At 41.4% G+C, this 17035-nt stretch overlaps 1 protein-coding gene across 1 annotated transcript; it reads left to right on the top strand.

The window, feature by feature from the left end:
* The first annotated feature begins 905 nt into the window (after nt 1–905).
* On the top strand, nt 906–4185 carry LOC117296508. The gene has a single exon (XM_033779475.1). It carries the CDS (start codon nt 1360–1362, stop codon nt 3010–3012), a length of 1653 nt encoding a protein of 550 aa, XP_033635366.1. The 5' UTR covers nt 906–1359; the 3' UTR covers nt 3013–4185.
* Nucleotides 4186–17035: the final 12850 nt, after the last annotated feature.

Here is a 17035-nt window from a genome sequence, read left to right as displayed (position 1 = left end):
GTAAAGGTTGAGGTCGTTTCCCACAGTTAACTGCAGTCTGCACTCTGCAGCATTACACTCATGTTTGTGTGAGGCAAGGAACGATACCTAAATTGATTTCTGCTGAAACCGGCTTAGAAAGTCTGTGAAATCAGATTTGCCATGCCCGCATTTGAGGCAAGATGCAGCAGAGCCATTAAATATATGTGAAAAAAATGCCTGCGTGGAAAAATGCTGATATACAAGTGTTAAAATACATTTCGGTGGAAGGGTAAATACAAAATGAAAGAGCCATCAGACTTTCACAAAGGAAGTATCCTTGTTTATCCGTTTTATAAATCAGAGTTTCCCAACTTGGTTGTTGTTGCAACGATACTCTGTGCAGGAAGTAACTGTTGGTTTCTCTTCAGACAAGAGAGCTGTCTGATGGAAATAAAAGTCTAGTCACAGGAGGGAATTTACGGGGAACAGTTACAGGAAGTTTCCGTGATAATACCACCACCACCGACCAGTTAAAGGTGACTGAAACAGAGGGCTCTCGAAACAGTGATGTGATTTTCAGTAGACTGCTCTCAATAAGCGAACAAAATAGTAGTAATAATACCCAAAGCAAACACCCCAACAAACAAACACAGACACAACAAAACAAAACATACTGGGATGTTTAGGCAGAAACACGACCGTAGTCCCATCAAGGAATTCTGCACGGTCCGCCGTAGATTCGGTCCCCCTCATGGGCTTCAGGAAGAATGATTCAAAAGAGGGCGCTATCACAATTTGTTTGTACACAGTTTGTCATTGGGGGGGGGGGAGCACCCGAATCTTGTAGGGGGGGGGGGGCATAATCTCCCGCCACATCGACAGTTATTCCTCAAGAAAACCACAGTCCGAGTAAAATAACTACCGATTGTGTGTTCAGAGTAGCGTGCGTCCCTTGTCCATCCCTTTGTTTTAGATAAATCCACTTCACAAGTGAGAAACCGCCATTTCATTGTGGAAGAAAACAACTGGTTGTATTTCCTTGTTATTTTGATTGTCTACAGTTACAAATACATCCTGGTCAATAAAGGAAAACAGCAACTTCAAATTCTTAGTTGGTTAGCCAGACACAAGCTATTTTATCTGCGACAAAGGACGTATAGACACGCTGGCAGTAACAGTGTATAGACCAATCAGAGATTAATTTTTATCTGGTTTGGGCGCAGTGTGTATGGGCTCTTATCAGAACGTCATACTGGAATGTCTCAAGGTGGTGAAATATTTTTTAGAAAACATCGTCCCTTGAAGTGTTATATATCTACTGCATCTACTGGTGTAAGTCATACATCAACAGTGAAATCATTCTCGTCGATGTAGCCCATCTTCACAGTGGAGCTCATCATGGATTTGTGTCTAAATCTGGTCGCTGGCATGGTCTTTTTCGCGGCTTTTTTATCTCAGACGAAAGGCCAGTATTTCACCAGCGGCCCAAGTAGTGTGACTATTTACGAAGGGCAAGACGCAGTGTTCACTGTTGAATCGCCGTATGCAACTGACTGCAGCTCAAATTCGCATTATTTTACATGGTATAGGATTAGGGGCGGTGGGCGGGGTGACCCTAGTTGTTTACCAACTTCACAATTATATCGACTTACTATTCGGAACACTCAACCAGGGGATAGTGGTAACTACGGGTGCAAATTGGTATTTAGTTATCCATACCAAGTGTATGAGTCTACTCGTGCTACATTGACTGTCCTTTCTCTACCGAAGATCAACCCGTCGTGCACGTTTGAACCAGCGAGACCAACGGTCGGCACATTGACAACACTCACCTGTGCGCTTTCTTCCCTTGATCCCAGCTTATTGACTTGGTACGAATCTCAACCGAGTTTTCCCAATCGACTAGGTGCTCAGTACAATCAGCCAGGCCAGTTATATACCATACAGCGTGTGCTGACTGAGGCTGATAACATAATAAATTTTACTTGTGTAGCTGGTCCATATCCCAACGGTCCAAGTTGCTTCACTACACCTCTCCAGATACCAACGACTGTCTCAATATCACCCTCTCATTTGACGCTTCATGAACATGAGAACGCAACCTTCACTTGTGACTTTAAGTCAATACCACAACATAGTGCAGATATATATGAATGGCGCGTGCTGAAAGACGGCATCCCTGAGGTTGAGATTAACCAGGAACTTCTGCAAAACCAAGATGGTCTGTTTGAACTAACAAACAATGGAATAACTCTACAGATTATAAACGTGACACTAGAAGAGTTTCACAACGCTCAGATCAGATGCAGTGCATTTTACAATGAGATAGAATATACAAGCGACAACGAATCGCTGCTCGTTGTCCTTCCGTGGACTTCGATGACGACAACCGCAACAGAACGGAATTCAGAGAAAAATAACGACATGAACTCCGCGGGGTCTAACACAGTACGTATCATTGCTGGAGTCCTGAGCTCAGTTGTCTTTTTGATAATTCTAACTCTCCTTGGAGTTTACTTGATAAAATACAAACCCAGCCCAGCCCGACCAGGCCAGACGGCGGTTACGCGAAGACAGAGTCCCCCTATAGATGAGAGAGCAATCGTCACCAACGAGTTTGAGATCGGCCCAATGTATGACCAAGTCCAGGGAGGAAACACAACAACACAGAACAGACAGATTCAAAGTGACTTAATACTAACCCATGCTGAAGGGCTGTACACATTCCCTGATAAGGCGGGTGGGGAGATTCGGAGATACGTGGTGTCTCCTTCATCAACGATTGATGACGGTGATGGAACAGAGTGTATCAAGGAGTCCATATACAGTGAGGCCGGACAACAGAGCGGCCAAGCCGTCTATGCCATGCCGGAGAAAGGACCAAGAAGCCCCGCCATGTCTGACGCGGAAGACATCGGTCCCCAGCAGAAGAACGTTGAGGGTCTGGCATATGCTGAATTGGATTTACAGCGCCCCTCATCGGCCACTCAAACAATAATAAACACGTCTGTGGAAGACAGTACATGTTACGCGGATATTTGTACCGATTAGTGAGATTTTGGTATTATAAATATATCAATGCTTCCGTGTTTTTCCAAGCTGGACAAACCTTATCCATCTATGTTTTATATGTCTTATGTTTACACGAGATAGAGCAGTGTTTCATATTTCGTTTAACTGACTCCTATTTAAAAATGCACTGCTTTTAGGGTGACATCTGCATTGCATTTTATGTTGTTGCACTTTATTGATTACGTAATAATTGTAATGTAATTTCACTTGAAGCATCTGTCCCAAACATTAACCATTAACACGGGTAAAATGATAACACTCTCTGGCTGGAAGCACTCGATCCCACCTGTCTCAGCTATATAAGAAATAGTCTCACCTCTGTCTAAAAAAAAAGAAGGAAAATGGGAACAATTCCCCAATTATTTTCTGATAAACCTGACCCATTGCATTTCACGTTATATACTTCCCAAATTTGCTCAGCTATGAAGCCACATGGTTTTAAAGGATGACATAAATAGCCGAACAACAGGTACATAATTTGCCAGACTTTAATGTTAAAAAAAAACCAATTGTATAGACATCAGCACTGGCAAACTATACAATAGCATTTGCTGAACATTGTCATAAAGTTGCTAGTTTATTAAAAGCCCACTTCACTCATTTATTATTAACATACAAAAGTAAAGTTATTATTACTCTTAACTAAAGTGCATGCGTGCTTCCTCCGAAATATCCAAAGTTTCGGGGACAACAAAATAATTTGACAATAAAAGCAATTTTGAATTTACAATGTACATTATTATAACTAACTGTAAAACTCAAAGTTAATTTTTCAACCACAACTGTTATGTATATTAAAAGTTCAGATATAATTATGGATATCTTGGCTAACATGAAATGTTTATGTTTAGTTAATTGCATTGTTAGATGGTGCACTTATTGAACTTCATAGATCAAGTATGGACTTTTTAAATTTATGGGCTCTTAAACATATTGACATATTATACATAATAATAATAAATATAACTTATATAGCGCATTTTACAGAGATACAATGCGCTGATAAAGAGCCATGTTTGTTGAAGTTGGGAGACTCTGTGATATTATGTGGTAGTACGTCAGAGAGTGCATTGTGCATGTTTAATAGATGTTAAATTGGCATCGGGGATGAAGAATATATTTTTTTTTTAGGATTCGAACTGCCTCTAGCTACCGGGCAACCTCGGTAGTCTAGTTGGTATGACACTGCTCTAGAATAACAAAGGTCGTGGGTTCGAATCCCACCCGAGTTTAAATGCCTGTGATTTTTTTCACAGGACTCGGGAAAGTACCGAGTATACAGTGCTTCACACATTATGTGTATATGGGTAAAAATAAAAAAATAAAAATATTGCGCATGTTCATTGATGTTTTGAAGGTGATGTGTTGTCTAACAAACCAGTGTAATTACAATGCAGGCTGCTGCTGAAAATGACATAAGCAGCAGCAGCCTGCATTGTTTTGGAGCTTTTGTACATCACAGTATTGTTTCAATAGCCAGACAAGTATTGGATTGATGAGGGCACAATGTGTACGGCTCTATAATAACATTAAATGCAGTGGACACTATTGGTCGTTACTCAAAATAGCTAGTAGCATAAAACCTTGTATTGATTCAGCCTATATACATTCCTATTCTGCTATCAACTTCCTCTTCAAATATAAACTAACCAAATTTATTGACTTTGTTATGAGAAACGCGTCCACAGGAAAAGGAAGTTTGATTGCAAAAACTTCCGTTTAGTATTATATCACCGTTTCTGTTTAACCACCGAGTGTACTCTGCATTGTTGTCGTGGGGTGTCGTGGCCGAGTGGATAAAGGCCCGGTCACACTGGCCTCGATAACAATAACGAAAACGAGAACGTTGCAAATGTACGCCCTCGATTGGTTGAATAAGCGTGCGCGTATTCTGCGTGGAGCAATTCAACCAATCAAATGCGTTCTCTTTTCGTCGTTATCGTTATCGTTTTCGTTATCGCTGCAGTGTGACTTGGCCTTAAGAGCACGAAACTCAAGCTCTGGTGTTTCTGTTCAGCAGAGTGTGGGTTCGAATCCCGTGCGTAACACCTGTGTCCCTGAGCAAGACACTTTGCCTCTCTCCATCCAAGGGTAAATGACAGCGATGGTTCGTACGATTGGTTTAGCTTTAGTGCGCTACATATTGGGCAGCACAGGCTGTATACTCCCAAGGAGCTGTAACAGTTTAAGGAATGAAAAGGCCCAGTGATCAGGGGTAATAATGTTGCAAGCGCTTTGAGACACGGTGTACAAAGCGCTATAAAAACTCAGTATCATTATTAGTATACTTTCACTTGTTCCAATAGTTGTTAATATATGTTGCTGTGTCAGATTGCTATTATAAGTTATAACACCCCTTACAAGTATTCTGCCTGCCCATTGGTTTAGAGCGCGTCACATGACATGTCTTAGTTTTGCTAGACGACGGCCATGTGATAGTGCGTCGGTTTGCCGTGCGCTAGTCCGAAGACTAGCACACGGCGTTCAGTACCCAGACGTCCGTTGCGTGTACGAGGATGATACATTAATAGTCTGTAACCATTTCGGATTGCACGACACTACATCCAGCACAGTTAAAGTTTTTGCAATCTGTATTCGCGTCGTCCGTGGATTGTAGCATTCAGGTCTGTAACCGTTAGCCGTGAACGTGATGCATTGTTTATGTTATTCATTATACAGGGACTTATAACTTCTAAACAAAAATTACCCCAAAAGACTCAAATTTTAAACAATACTACAACCTTGGCTAACACACACGATAATCCGTACAGCAGTGACACTCTGATGACGCCATACTTTTCCATACACGCACCGGTGTGGCGGTTTCAGTCTTCCGCCGTGTTCAGTTTTCCGGGTGACGTAGCCGGACATTTCACCACGTTGTTGGAACGGTTTAAGCTTTCCGGCGTGTTCAGTTTGCCGGGTGACGTAGCCAGACAAAAATACAGCCGCGAGTACCCTGGCGAGTACTGTAGTTCTCTCAGTGACCCCAAATTGTTTATTATTACGATTCTTTTCTGTTTAGTCACATTCTCTTGCCCCATCTTTACACGTATTCATGCGTACAGCTGTAAGCAGGTCACATTGCTTGTGCCACACCAAATTCTCTCATACGATCCACGCGTTCGCCGCTCGTTGTACTCGTGGACGCCGCCATGAAAAGCTAGATGCGTTATCTAAGGATCAGACAACGACTAGTAGTCAGTTGTTAGAGTTAACAAAAGTGTTGACGGAAAAGCTAGACAAGGCAATAGTCACAAGGAGTAGTAGGCCAAGAATTACATGTAATTTCTGTAAGAAAGGGGGCCACATTGAGAAAACTTGTTGGGAAAAACATGGTCGCTACAAGTCCGATGGGACAAATGTAAATGCTCAGGAAAACGAGTCCCCTCTGCCACAGTAGGCGTAATGGTGGAGGGTAACACTGTGCCTGGACAAACAAATTCCAAAGTTGGTTAGGTTCAATGATGATTGTACAGCAGTTAGACAGGGGACGGAGTCTGTAGGTGTTGATCTTACGGTTAATGAAGAGCAGTTACGAAATAAGTTAATTGCACATAGTCCCACTGCCGATATTGTAATAGGGGGAGTGAAAGTCAGTTGTATTTTAGATACTGGCGCAGAAACCTCGTTGATAAGCTGTGAATTCTATAAGGAACATTTGGCCGACAAGGTAAACAGTTTGGGGACAGTGGGGACATTCATTAGGCTAGTTGGTGCTAATGATTTAGAGATACCTGTAGCAGGATATTTAGAGACTCCAATTGAAATTTTTGGGTCTACAGTGACAGCCAGTTTTTTAGTGCGGTCAGAGTCGTCTCCAGAGACATCCTCTGGGAGGAGAACGCAGTATCCTATACTCCTTGGATGTAACGTTTTGCGAGCCATTGCCTCTTTGGGTGTGGTTCCAATTGAGTCATGTACAGATGAGTGGAATGTTGCTCTACAGTGGTTTAAGTTTAAGAACAGGCAGGATGAGTGTTTTCATGGGTCGAGTCCACCAACACCAGGGGTTGTTGGTGATGTTTGTTTGGTCCAAGAAGAGACCATTCCTCCGTTTTCGGCCAGATATGTTAGTGTATCATGTAACTTAAATGAACCCGATCAGCATAATCAATGTGTCTTGATTCGGAATCTAGCAAGTTCATGTTCTGTGCAGGTACTAGAAGGGGTACAGAAAGTTCGGAACTCATTACTCAACATCTTGTTGTGTAATTTGGGGGATTCCCCTGTTACGATGCTAAAGTCTCAAAGTATTGCAAGTGCTATTACAGCCATAGAAGTGGAAGAAGTTCACATCCAACCACATGACTCACATGATGGGTTACAAGTGTCAGTTGGTTTAGTGGTTTGTAATGAAATTGAGACAATAGGTGATGACACAAGTACAGTACCGACTTGTACGGATACACCCAACCAATTGCGGGAGTTATTTGTCTTTCCTGATGGGGTTGAGTACACACTTCCTCCTGGAATAAGCGTAAGGGGGCTTGACCCAGAGCATGCTATATTAGTAGCCGAAATGATCAAAAAGTACGAGTCAGCTTTTTCCATGGGACCACTGGATCTGGGAAAGTGCACATTGATTCCCCATGAAATTCATTTAACCAGTGACCAACCAGTCCGTTTGCCCTATAGACGAAGTCCACCGCACTGTATGTCTGAGGTACAAAAGTTGTTGCAAGGATTATTGGAGAAAGGGATAATTCATAGATCGAACAGTCCTTATGCTAGCCCTACTGTCCTTGTACGGAAAAAAGATGGGTCTATTAGGCTATGCATCGATTATAGGAAACTTAATGCACTTACACAAAAGGATGCGTTCCCACTACCTCGAATCGAGGAAACCTTAGAGGCATTAGGGGGATCACAGTTCTTTTCCTCATTGGATATGGCTCATGGCTACTTTCAGTTGGTTATGCACCCTGACTCGGTTGACAAGACAGCATTTCGTGTTCCTTTGGGGCTTTTCTCCTTTGATCGAATGCCACAGGGACTTTGCAACAGCCCTAGTACATTTCAGAGAACAGTTGAGATGATTTTTGGAGACATGAACATGTCCAAGTTGATACTATACCTTGACGATATCCTTGTGTTCTCTAATACTTTCCAAGAGCACATAGAGAGGTTGGGTGTTGTCTTCGAACGACTTATTAAGCATGGATTGAAGTTGAAGGGTGGGAAATGTTGTTTCTTTCAACGAGAAGTAAATCACCTTGGACATGTTGTGAATGAAAGTGGCGTTTCTGTTGATCCGGACAAGGTACAAAAGGTGAAGGACTGGCCAGTACCTAAAAGCATAGTTTAGTTGAGGTCATTTCTTGGGCTTTCATCTTACTATAGGCGTTTTATTCCGGGATCTGCTTCGATTGCAGGGCCGCTGCACGCACTAACAGCCAAGATGGAGAAAAAAACAGGGAACCCTCTCGGGTTCCTGTGGCCTAATGATGCTGATGAGGCGTTTTGTAAGCTCAAAAACCTACTGTGTACGGCTCCGGTGTTAGCATATCCAAACTTTAGTAAAGATTTCATTGTTGAGGTAGACGCTTCATTGAAGGGGCTCGGTGCGTGCCTTTTGCAAGCTGATGACTCTGGTGACCCACATCCCATCGCGTATGCTAGCCGTGGTCTTCGAGGTGCAGAGAAGAATTATTCAGATTTATCAAGCTTCAAGCTTGAACTACTAGCCCTCAAATGGGCCGTCTCTGATAAGTTTAGGGACTATTTACTTGGTCCTCGTTTCACTGTATATACTGATAATAACCCTCTTGCCCATCTCCACAACGCTAAACTAGGGGCCACAGAGCAGCGCTGGGTAGCGCAATTGTCACCATTCAACATGGAAATAAGGTTCCGCTCGGGCAGAACAAACAAGTGCGCAGACGCACTCAGTCGACGTCCCGAAGAGGTTGCCGAGGTACTTGGAATAATTACTAGTTGTACTGAAATTCCATGTGAGGTGAGGGTTGCTGAAGTGACACACATTCAAGAGGATTCATTTGCCGAGGTTGAAGATGTCCCTCTGCCTTCATCCGTCTTACCGTCTTTTTCGCATGGTGAATTGGGAGCTTTGCAGCGGGAGGATTCACAATTGGGTGAAATTTGGAAGCGTTGGGAGTCCAAGTGGCAGCCTGGAATGGCTGAAACGAGTACCGTTCCCGGTATTGGTGGTTGGGTTAGGGAATGGTCCAGAATTGTAGATCGGAGAGGTGTATTATACAGGCAAATAGAAGACAAAGTCCATGGCGCTGTATATCAAATCTTGACTCCTACTAAGCTGCAAAGGCTCATGTTAGAAGCTGCACATGATAACTGGGGACATCAGGGTACAAACCGAACCTTAGCTTTGTTACGCTCACGTTGTTTTTGGCCAGGGATGTCAACTCGAGTACGTGACTATGTGCACCGTTGTTTCAAGTGCACTGTTTCAAAGACTCCAAGTCCAGTAGTCAGGCCACCAATGAGACACCTTCTGTCTTTTACACCAATGGAGTGTCTCGCTATTGATTTTCTTAAATTAGATCGAGGACAAGGTGGATACGAAGATGTGCTTGTTATGACAGATTCATACACAAAATATGCTGCCGCTGTCCCATGTAAAAATCAGACCGCACCGGTCGTAGCTAGGGTACTGAGGGATCACTGGTGTTCTTGTTACGGCATCCCTAAGCGGATCCACTCCGATCAAGGTCGGAACTTTGAGGGTAACCTAGTGAAGGAAATATGCCAAATTTACGGTATAAAGAAAACTCGAACAAGCCCATATCACCCTCAGGGTAACGCTCAGACGGAGCGGTTCAACAAGACGCTATGTTTCCTAGTTAAGTCAATTGATGCTAGGGATAGAAGGAAATGGCCAGAGGCATTGCCTCGCCTTGTGTACGTATATAACTCGACGCCTCATAGTGTAACCGGAGTTAGTCCCTATGCTCTCTTATTCGGGCGGGAAGCTACCGTGAGTTTGGATCATCTGATTGGGAACGCTAGTCAGGAATTTTCAGAGGGTTTTGTACAACAGCAAGCTAGATTGTTGGAACGAATGTCCAGGGTTGTCAGAGATCGCCTTGAGAAAGCTGCTAGCTATAATAAACTACGGCATGACAAGAACTGCAGGGGCGAACCATTCGTTGTGGGTAGTCGAGTATTGGTAAAGAAATGTGCTTTTACCGGGAGGCACAAATTGAGTGATGTATTTTATCATGAGTCCTATGTGGTGGTCGAACGTAATGTAGATAAGGATTTGTATGCAGTAAGGCCTGTATCTGGAGGTACTGAAAGATGGCTGAATCGGACACTGCTCACTCTTGATCCCAGGTGTAATTTTAGTGAAGTGAGTGACCCTCCAGATCTTCTTCCAGAGGTTGACTCCCCGTCCAAGACAGAGTCCTCGCGTAGGGATGACTCATCCGACATTCTTTCTTCGTCTGATGATGACGAGGTTGTGTTAATTCCACAAAACCTCTTCCTCCCACAGGTCATCAAACAGAAGGAGACAGAGAAGACATCACGACCAGCCAAAAACGCTAAGACGCTAACAAGTGGGCCGGCTAGAACTGACCAAGGTTCAGACGATAGTCTTCCATTACAGCACTCCCTCCGTAGGTCCAAGCGGATAGCAAAGAAGCGAGGTGGCTGGCACAGTGCCATTACTTAAGGGCAGCGTTTGTAAAATTGACAATGTTTTGGCTATTATACCTGTGTTTAAATTGAGGGTAGTTTGTATCACAACACTCATGTGTGGTGATACCTGACCTGGGTCGCAAGATCCACCTCATACACATAGTCATACCTTAGAATAGTCCAACCATTTTTGTAGGCTCCGTTTGTGTTTGATTTTGATATGTGACGAAAAGGGAAATAAACAGTTTGTTATAATATTACATAATATACTATGAGGGTAGCTTGTGTCACTACAGTTTTATGTGGTGATACTTGACTTGAGTCGAACGATTCACCTCTGCATGTATATTGCCTGTATATTTTAAGTTTATTACTTTATTGTTATTTATTGTTGCGGATTGGGTCAGAGACCATTTTTAAAACTTGTAATTTGTTATTGGTTGTGTTACTAAATATTCTTATTATTGTGTCAACTTTTGTTGACTGCAGGCATTGGAAGTTACAATGGCTGATCGTCTTCGTGTGTTTATATATGGGCATTCATTTCCGGCACGTTTGCTAAGACGGTCTAGGGAGACTGGTTCGTCTATGGCAGAGCTATTGGGTCTCGCTCCGGACTGGCTATGTGATGTATTTGTCGAGGGCCATCCTGGTTTGACCTTTGGGCGTATTTTTGATAGTACTGACCATTATATTCGTAAGATTGCCGCCGAACCGATTGATATATTAATTATAGACATGGGTACTAATGATCTGTGTGATCCGTCAGGTACACCTGACACAGTGGTGCAACAAACAACTCGATTTCTCGATTTGATACTTGGCTTAGCATTGCCACCCCGCCATGTAGTAGTTTTATCAGTCATCAGAAGGTCACGAATCACCAGGGCTGGTCAAATTACTGTTTCAACATTTAACAATAGAGCTGGTAGATTAAATTCTCAATTAGTTCGCCGGTTGAGAAGTGACTATCCTAGTGTGCGAATGTACACACAGAGGCGGGTTAACCATCCATGGTTGTTAATAGATGGATGTCATCTAACTGTTGAAGGGATGATCAGATATTGTAGAGGCATTAGAGAAGTGGTAGCCCGGTTTAGACTACATTAGTTAATTGTATTCAACTTTGTTTTTCATTTATATCGTTTACCTGGGAAGTAAAAATAAACAAGTTAACGATTATTTAGATTTGTTTTGACAAAAACAGTCGTCTGTATTCTATTTTTGATTTAATATTTTCTTGTAGTGATTTATTTGTGATATCCTATAACTAGGTTTATATTGCTGGTAGATAATTCAGCTGAACGGTACTTCCTCTGTAGGATTTTTAATTAATGTTCGATGGGTTCTGACACAGTGTCAGTTCCACGGGTGATTCCAAAGTGATTTTCACTATATTTTGTATTAAGTAATGTTTTGTATGTATTTTCATATCACGGGCTTTCCATTGTATAAAGTTCATTAGCATGTGCAGTACGTGTAGTACATTTAGATTTAAGACTTTAAACTAACGAAGGTTGGCCTGCTGCAGTTGCTCTAAGAGACAAGCAACTTCGACTGTTGAATATTTTAAACTATAAATGTGTATTGTTTCGTAACATTTGGTGTTCAACTATGTTCAAGGGAAAATGTATGATTATCTTAATTCGATATATTTCACGTAACCACTCGGGTCGCGCGGTTCTTAAACAGGGAATGTGTCGGGGTCTGGCAACTTTCATTTATCACAGCCCCTTTAACGCGGTAAGCCACTTTGCTTCGCTTTGTAGGTACTTACATTGCCTTAATGTAGTACGTCTTATCAAATTGGTTCTAAAATTAGTTTGTCTTCAAATTTCACATTAATAGTAACGTGGGATTTACAAGTTATCATTTAATATTTAATTAGGTCGTCATTGGGTATTTTAACTCCCTGATGAGTCTACAAATGTAGTTTTCTTTTGCGCGCGGAGTGATTTCTTTCTGCACTAGGGCTAACGTTGCCTATACGTTTGACCAGTGCAAGTTGCATTGAAGGGTCGCCATTGTTTGAAGACTATACTTTGAGGCAATCAAAATACGGCGTTAAAAGTTTCCACCGCTTTCGCGGTGGAATTGAAGAACATAATATATCTGGGAGTGGTTATCCAACCCAATTTCGTTTGTGGACTCTGGTGAGTGGATATTTATTTTACATTTCATTGTATAAATCTGTTATTTGTGGCTATAAACATTTCTCATTATTTGTAAGTGGATGAGTTTCACTGTGCACCTGTAGGGCTATCTATTCACCATGCGTGACTGTATGAGTATGTGTATTTATTACAGCCCAGATTGTGGCGTGGGACGCCTTATAGACATGGTCGGTTAGGAGAGCTAGTGCCTAAATCCCAGGTGTCTGGTAAGTCCATAATTATTAATTGATCATATTAGTATTATTTTTAACTACAACAAAAGTGAGTTAGATTATTGTAAAACAAACTAAATGTATTGTCTCTATGTGCCTTTGTTGTAGGGGATTTAATTGGGTTTGATTAAAATATCATAAGACAATCAGCGACCATCAGTTGGACTGTATAGACTCCATTTTCTTTCCCGAGTGAATTGTTACTGCATCTGAACGGAGGAGTAATCCTCACCCCGGTGTTGTGGCTACATACACACATCAACCCCCAGGCTACACCCCAGTAGACCCTGACATATGCAATAACGATGTTATAACATCGAAGTCTTATATAGTGCATCTATCTAGCTCATGGTTAAAGGAATGGAAAGGCATGACTGTTGGTAGAGGAAATAATATATGTAGATCATGTGCCTCTCCAATCTGTTATTCTCTGGGGTTTCTTATTAACTCACCGAAGCTGCCTAAACAAGGCAACACGATTGGAACTCAAAAGAAAATATTCAGAACTAGATGAGGACACAGAATAAAACGAATAAACTTACAATAAACGTTATAACTTTCATTAGACTTGTTGATCATCAGTTATGCGAAATTAACTTTGAGCATTTCTAAACACGTACATGAAATGTGCCAATTGGCCAGTAGACTGGTTGATGGTCAGTTATCGCAAAATTTACTTTTAATGTTGTTCAATATTGTATGTACATACATGTATAATACACTGTACATGAAGGGTGCCAATTGGCCACCCTTATACAGTAGACTGGTTGATGGTCAGTTATCGCCAAATTTACTTTGAATATTTTAACGCTTTTTTTTGTACATGCATATATTTTAACACTTTTGTTTGTACATGCATGTGGAATACACGGTGCATGAAGGGTGCCAATTGACCACCCTTGTACAGTAGACTGGTTGATGGTCATTTATCGCAAAATTTGCTTTGAATATTTTAACTTTTTTTTTTACATACTTGTAAAATACATGGTGCATGAAGGGTTCCAATTGGGCACCCTTGTACAGTAGACTGGTTGATGGTCAGTTATCCAAAATTTACTTTTAATATTTTTAAATATTTTATGTACATACATGTATAATACACTGTACATAAAGGGTGCCAATTGGCCATCCTTTTCTAGTGGACTGATACGAGGGAAGTTTTTTATTAAAAGTATGTAATTGCAGGTACTGTCATTTTTGGGGTAAATAAAGGTATAAATTAAGTGAATATTGAAATGTGTTCATTATGTGTGCTTTATTTGTGTTTCCATGTGACTTTGAGTAGGCAACTGTGTACACTTTCTCTTTTTTAACAAAAAAAACTTCAGTCTTTAAAAAAAAATATGTAAAAGTTATGTTGTCCCTTTTTAGTCTGTGCAAATTAACTTTTCTGCAAACAGAATATTGACGGTGAGATTTTGAACAGTACAAATTTTACACCCGTTTTACCCACTCTATCCACAAAGCTGGTTATTATACCTGATAATTGACGAAACTTAGGCCCCTTGAGATTTTTGAACAGAAAAATTTGAGTTTAGGTACTATTTTTCAAAAAATGAATAAATTTGTCGTTGAAAAATTGCATTTTGTGTGGATGACCAAGCTTTTAGACCAATAAAAATGCAATTCACTTATTTCCTATGAAGACAAAGTGTTTCCTATAACGTTCAAACAATGTACTAAAGGCGCTAAACTTTCAAAAAGATAAGTTATTGCAGGGTTGAATTCTGAGACCAAATTAGTTAGCACCTTAAAGGTTAAAAAGGTGCCACGGCGCATAATATCAGCCACAGCCATGAACACCGGGGCAAACCCCTTCTCTGTTCGATAAGTGCACCGGGTTATTTTACATGCATTACACAACACATTGGACCAACGAAGGACGAATATGGCTAATTGTGTGGCTTAAGGACACAAGTGTCACGGCTGGGGAGTCGAACCCAAAACAAGAAATGAATTTGGTGCTCTACCGCATTGAGTTGTACATAGAAGTTGAAAATTCAATTTTGTTGACTCGCACCCCAAAGCCATTCCATGCACAAAGTATGAATACCAAATCAACTTTTGACCGACTTCGGTTGCCATTTTTCGGTTGCCATACTGTACAGTCCTTTTAATTTTCGAATCCCGGTCGTGACACTTGTGTCCTTGAGCAAGATACTTTACTATTGCTTCTCTTCACCCAGGGGTATAATGGTACCTGCGAGAGTAGAGGTTGATATTGTGTATGAAAAAGCCACAAGCGCCTTACAGGCAGCTCAGGGCTGTATACTCCCAAGGGAGCTTCGAAACATTGCAGGGATGTTATTGGCCCCATGACCTGGGTACTTAATGTAAAGAGCATTGATACGGTTATTGTGAAATGCGCTATATAAGAATTTGTTATTACTATTATTAATAGTATTGTTTTTACAAACCAATTATATGATATCAAGTATCAACTAAAATATGTCAACCTTCCATTGCCAGTTTGACAATCCATAATGAATGGTTAATGTTGTTTTGTCTTTCATTTTGACAACTCAGATTGCAGTTATCCATTTGGTATGGAAAGCGGCGCCATAGCTGATAGTCAGATCACTACGAATAGCGTCTGGAACGACGACTACTCAAACTACGGGCCAACACTCGCCCGGTTCATCGGAATATATTCGCAAGTTTTTTTATTGCAAATTGTTGCGATCGCAGCTATTGTTTTACTTGTTTTGCAAATGCTGTCAGAAATAAAATGCTGTCAGAAATAATATCAACCACGTCAGAAATATTATCAGTTGTAATACTGGCGCAAAATATTTTCAAAGATAATGCTGTAAAGACATCATTGCAACAACGGTAAAATTGGTGACTTAGAATTATTTTGCAAATAGCGACATTGCAAATACGTGCACAAAATATTCAGGGAAAAAAATGTTGCTAGGGAAGATGTTACCGTGTTTTGAAGTCCGAAGATGCAGAAGGTGATGGCGTTGTTACTATAATTAATTCACTCTTCTTCAGAACACTGGTTCTAGACCCTTCATTTTGGTTCGATAACTATCACGAATAACTTGCGCGACTGGATTGATCTATACAACATTGGGAATAACGCAGTTTTTGAGAAAGAAGTACTTGTCCCCGAATTCGATTTTGAGATCTCAAAATTGGATGTTTTACTCTCCAAAGTAGGGTTCGTACTGCACTCGGAACAAGTCGAAACCATGGCTTAAAAGGCAGTGGGCACTATTGGTAGTTACTCAAAATAATTATCAGCATAAAACCTCACTTGGTATCGAGTAACTGGGAGATGTTGGTGGTATAAAATATATATGCAGGCGCGCAAGTGTCGCGCCAAAGCAAGTAGATTAAGCGCGACTCTAAGTGGACCCGAAGATTTGTTTTATGAAGAAACACTTAAGTTGAAAACCAACATGTCAACATTCGAGCACCAAATCAGTTTATAATCACTAAATCACATAACTTCTTTCAAATTTATATTTAATGCATGGTAATTTAAATTTGTAAACTAATTTTTTTATCCTGATTTTTTTTCTTAAATCGTCCTCTGGCTACATTGACGTTTTTATCAATTAAACATTTAAATTTCAATGTGTATCGTCTGTGATGTGATTCATTTTGTACAGGCTCACGCCTCCTGTAAAGTGCTGCGCGGTGCAGTTAAGGGTTGGAGGATTTCATGATAGCCTGTTGCGATGTCATCTCAATGCAAGTCTAGTCTAGGCGTCTCAAAGACTGAAGCCCCACTTATTTACCCGAACCTAACAATGGGTGCGTTCGTTTAGCTTCCCTGGGTCGACCCCGGTCTGCCCCGGTACGTTCGAATAGCTTTGACGGGGCTCACCCGGGTCAGCCCCCAGTGCCCTGCTTGTGGAGTGGGTCACTTGGGGGTGACCAGAGGTGCATGCCGTCACCACGAGAGGGCAAGTGTGAGCGTTCGATTAGCTATTGTCATCAGGGGTTCACCGAGTGAGCACTGCAGGGTCGACCCAGGGAAGCTAA

This window comes from Asterias rubens, chromosome 11 (assembly GCF_902459465.1).
Source record: "Asterias rubens chromosome 11, eAstRub1.3, whole genome shotgun sequence".
NCBI lineage: Eukaryota > Metazoa > Echinodermata > Asteroidea > Forcipulatida > Asteriidae > Asterias > Asterias rubens.
This window is presented reverse-complemented; position numbering and strand designations above follow the sequence as displayed.

Bases quoted from the DNA above. Each gene is read 5' to 3' on its own strand.
- LOC117296508 (XM_033779475.1), top strand. From the start codon at position 1,360: ATGGATTTGTGTCTAAATCTGGTCGCTGGCATGGTCTTTTTCGCGGCT.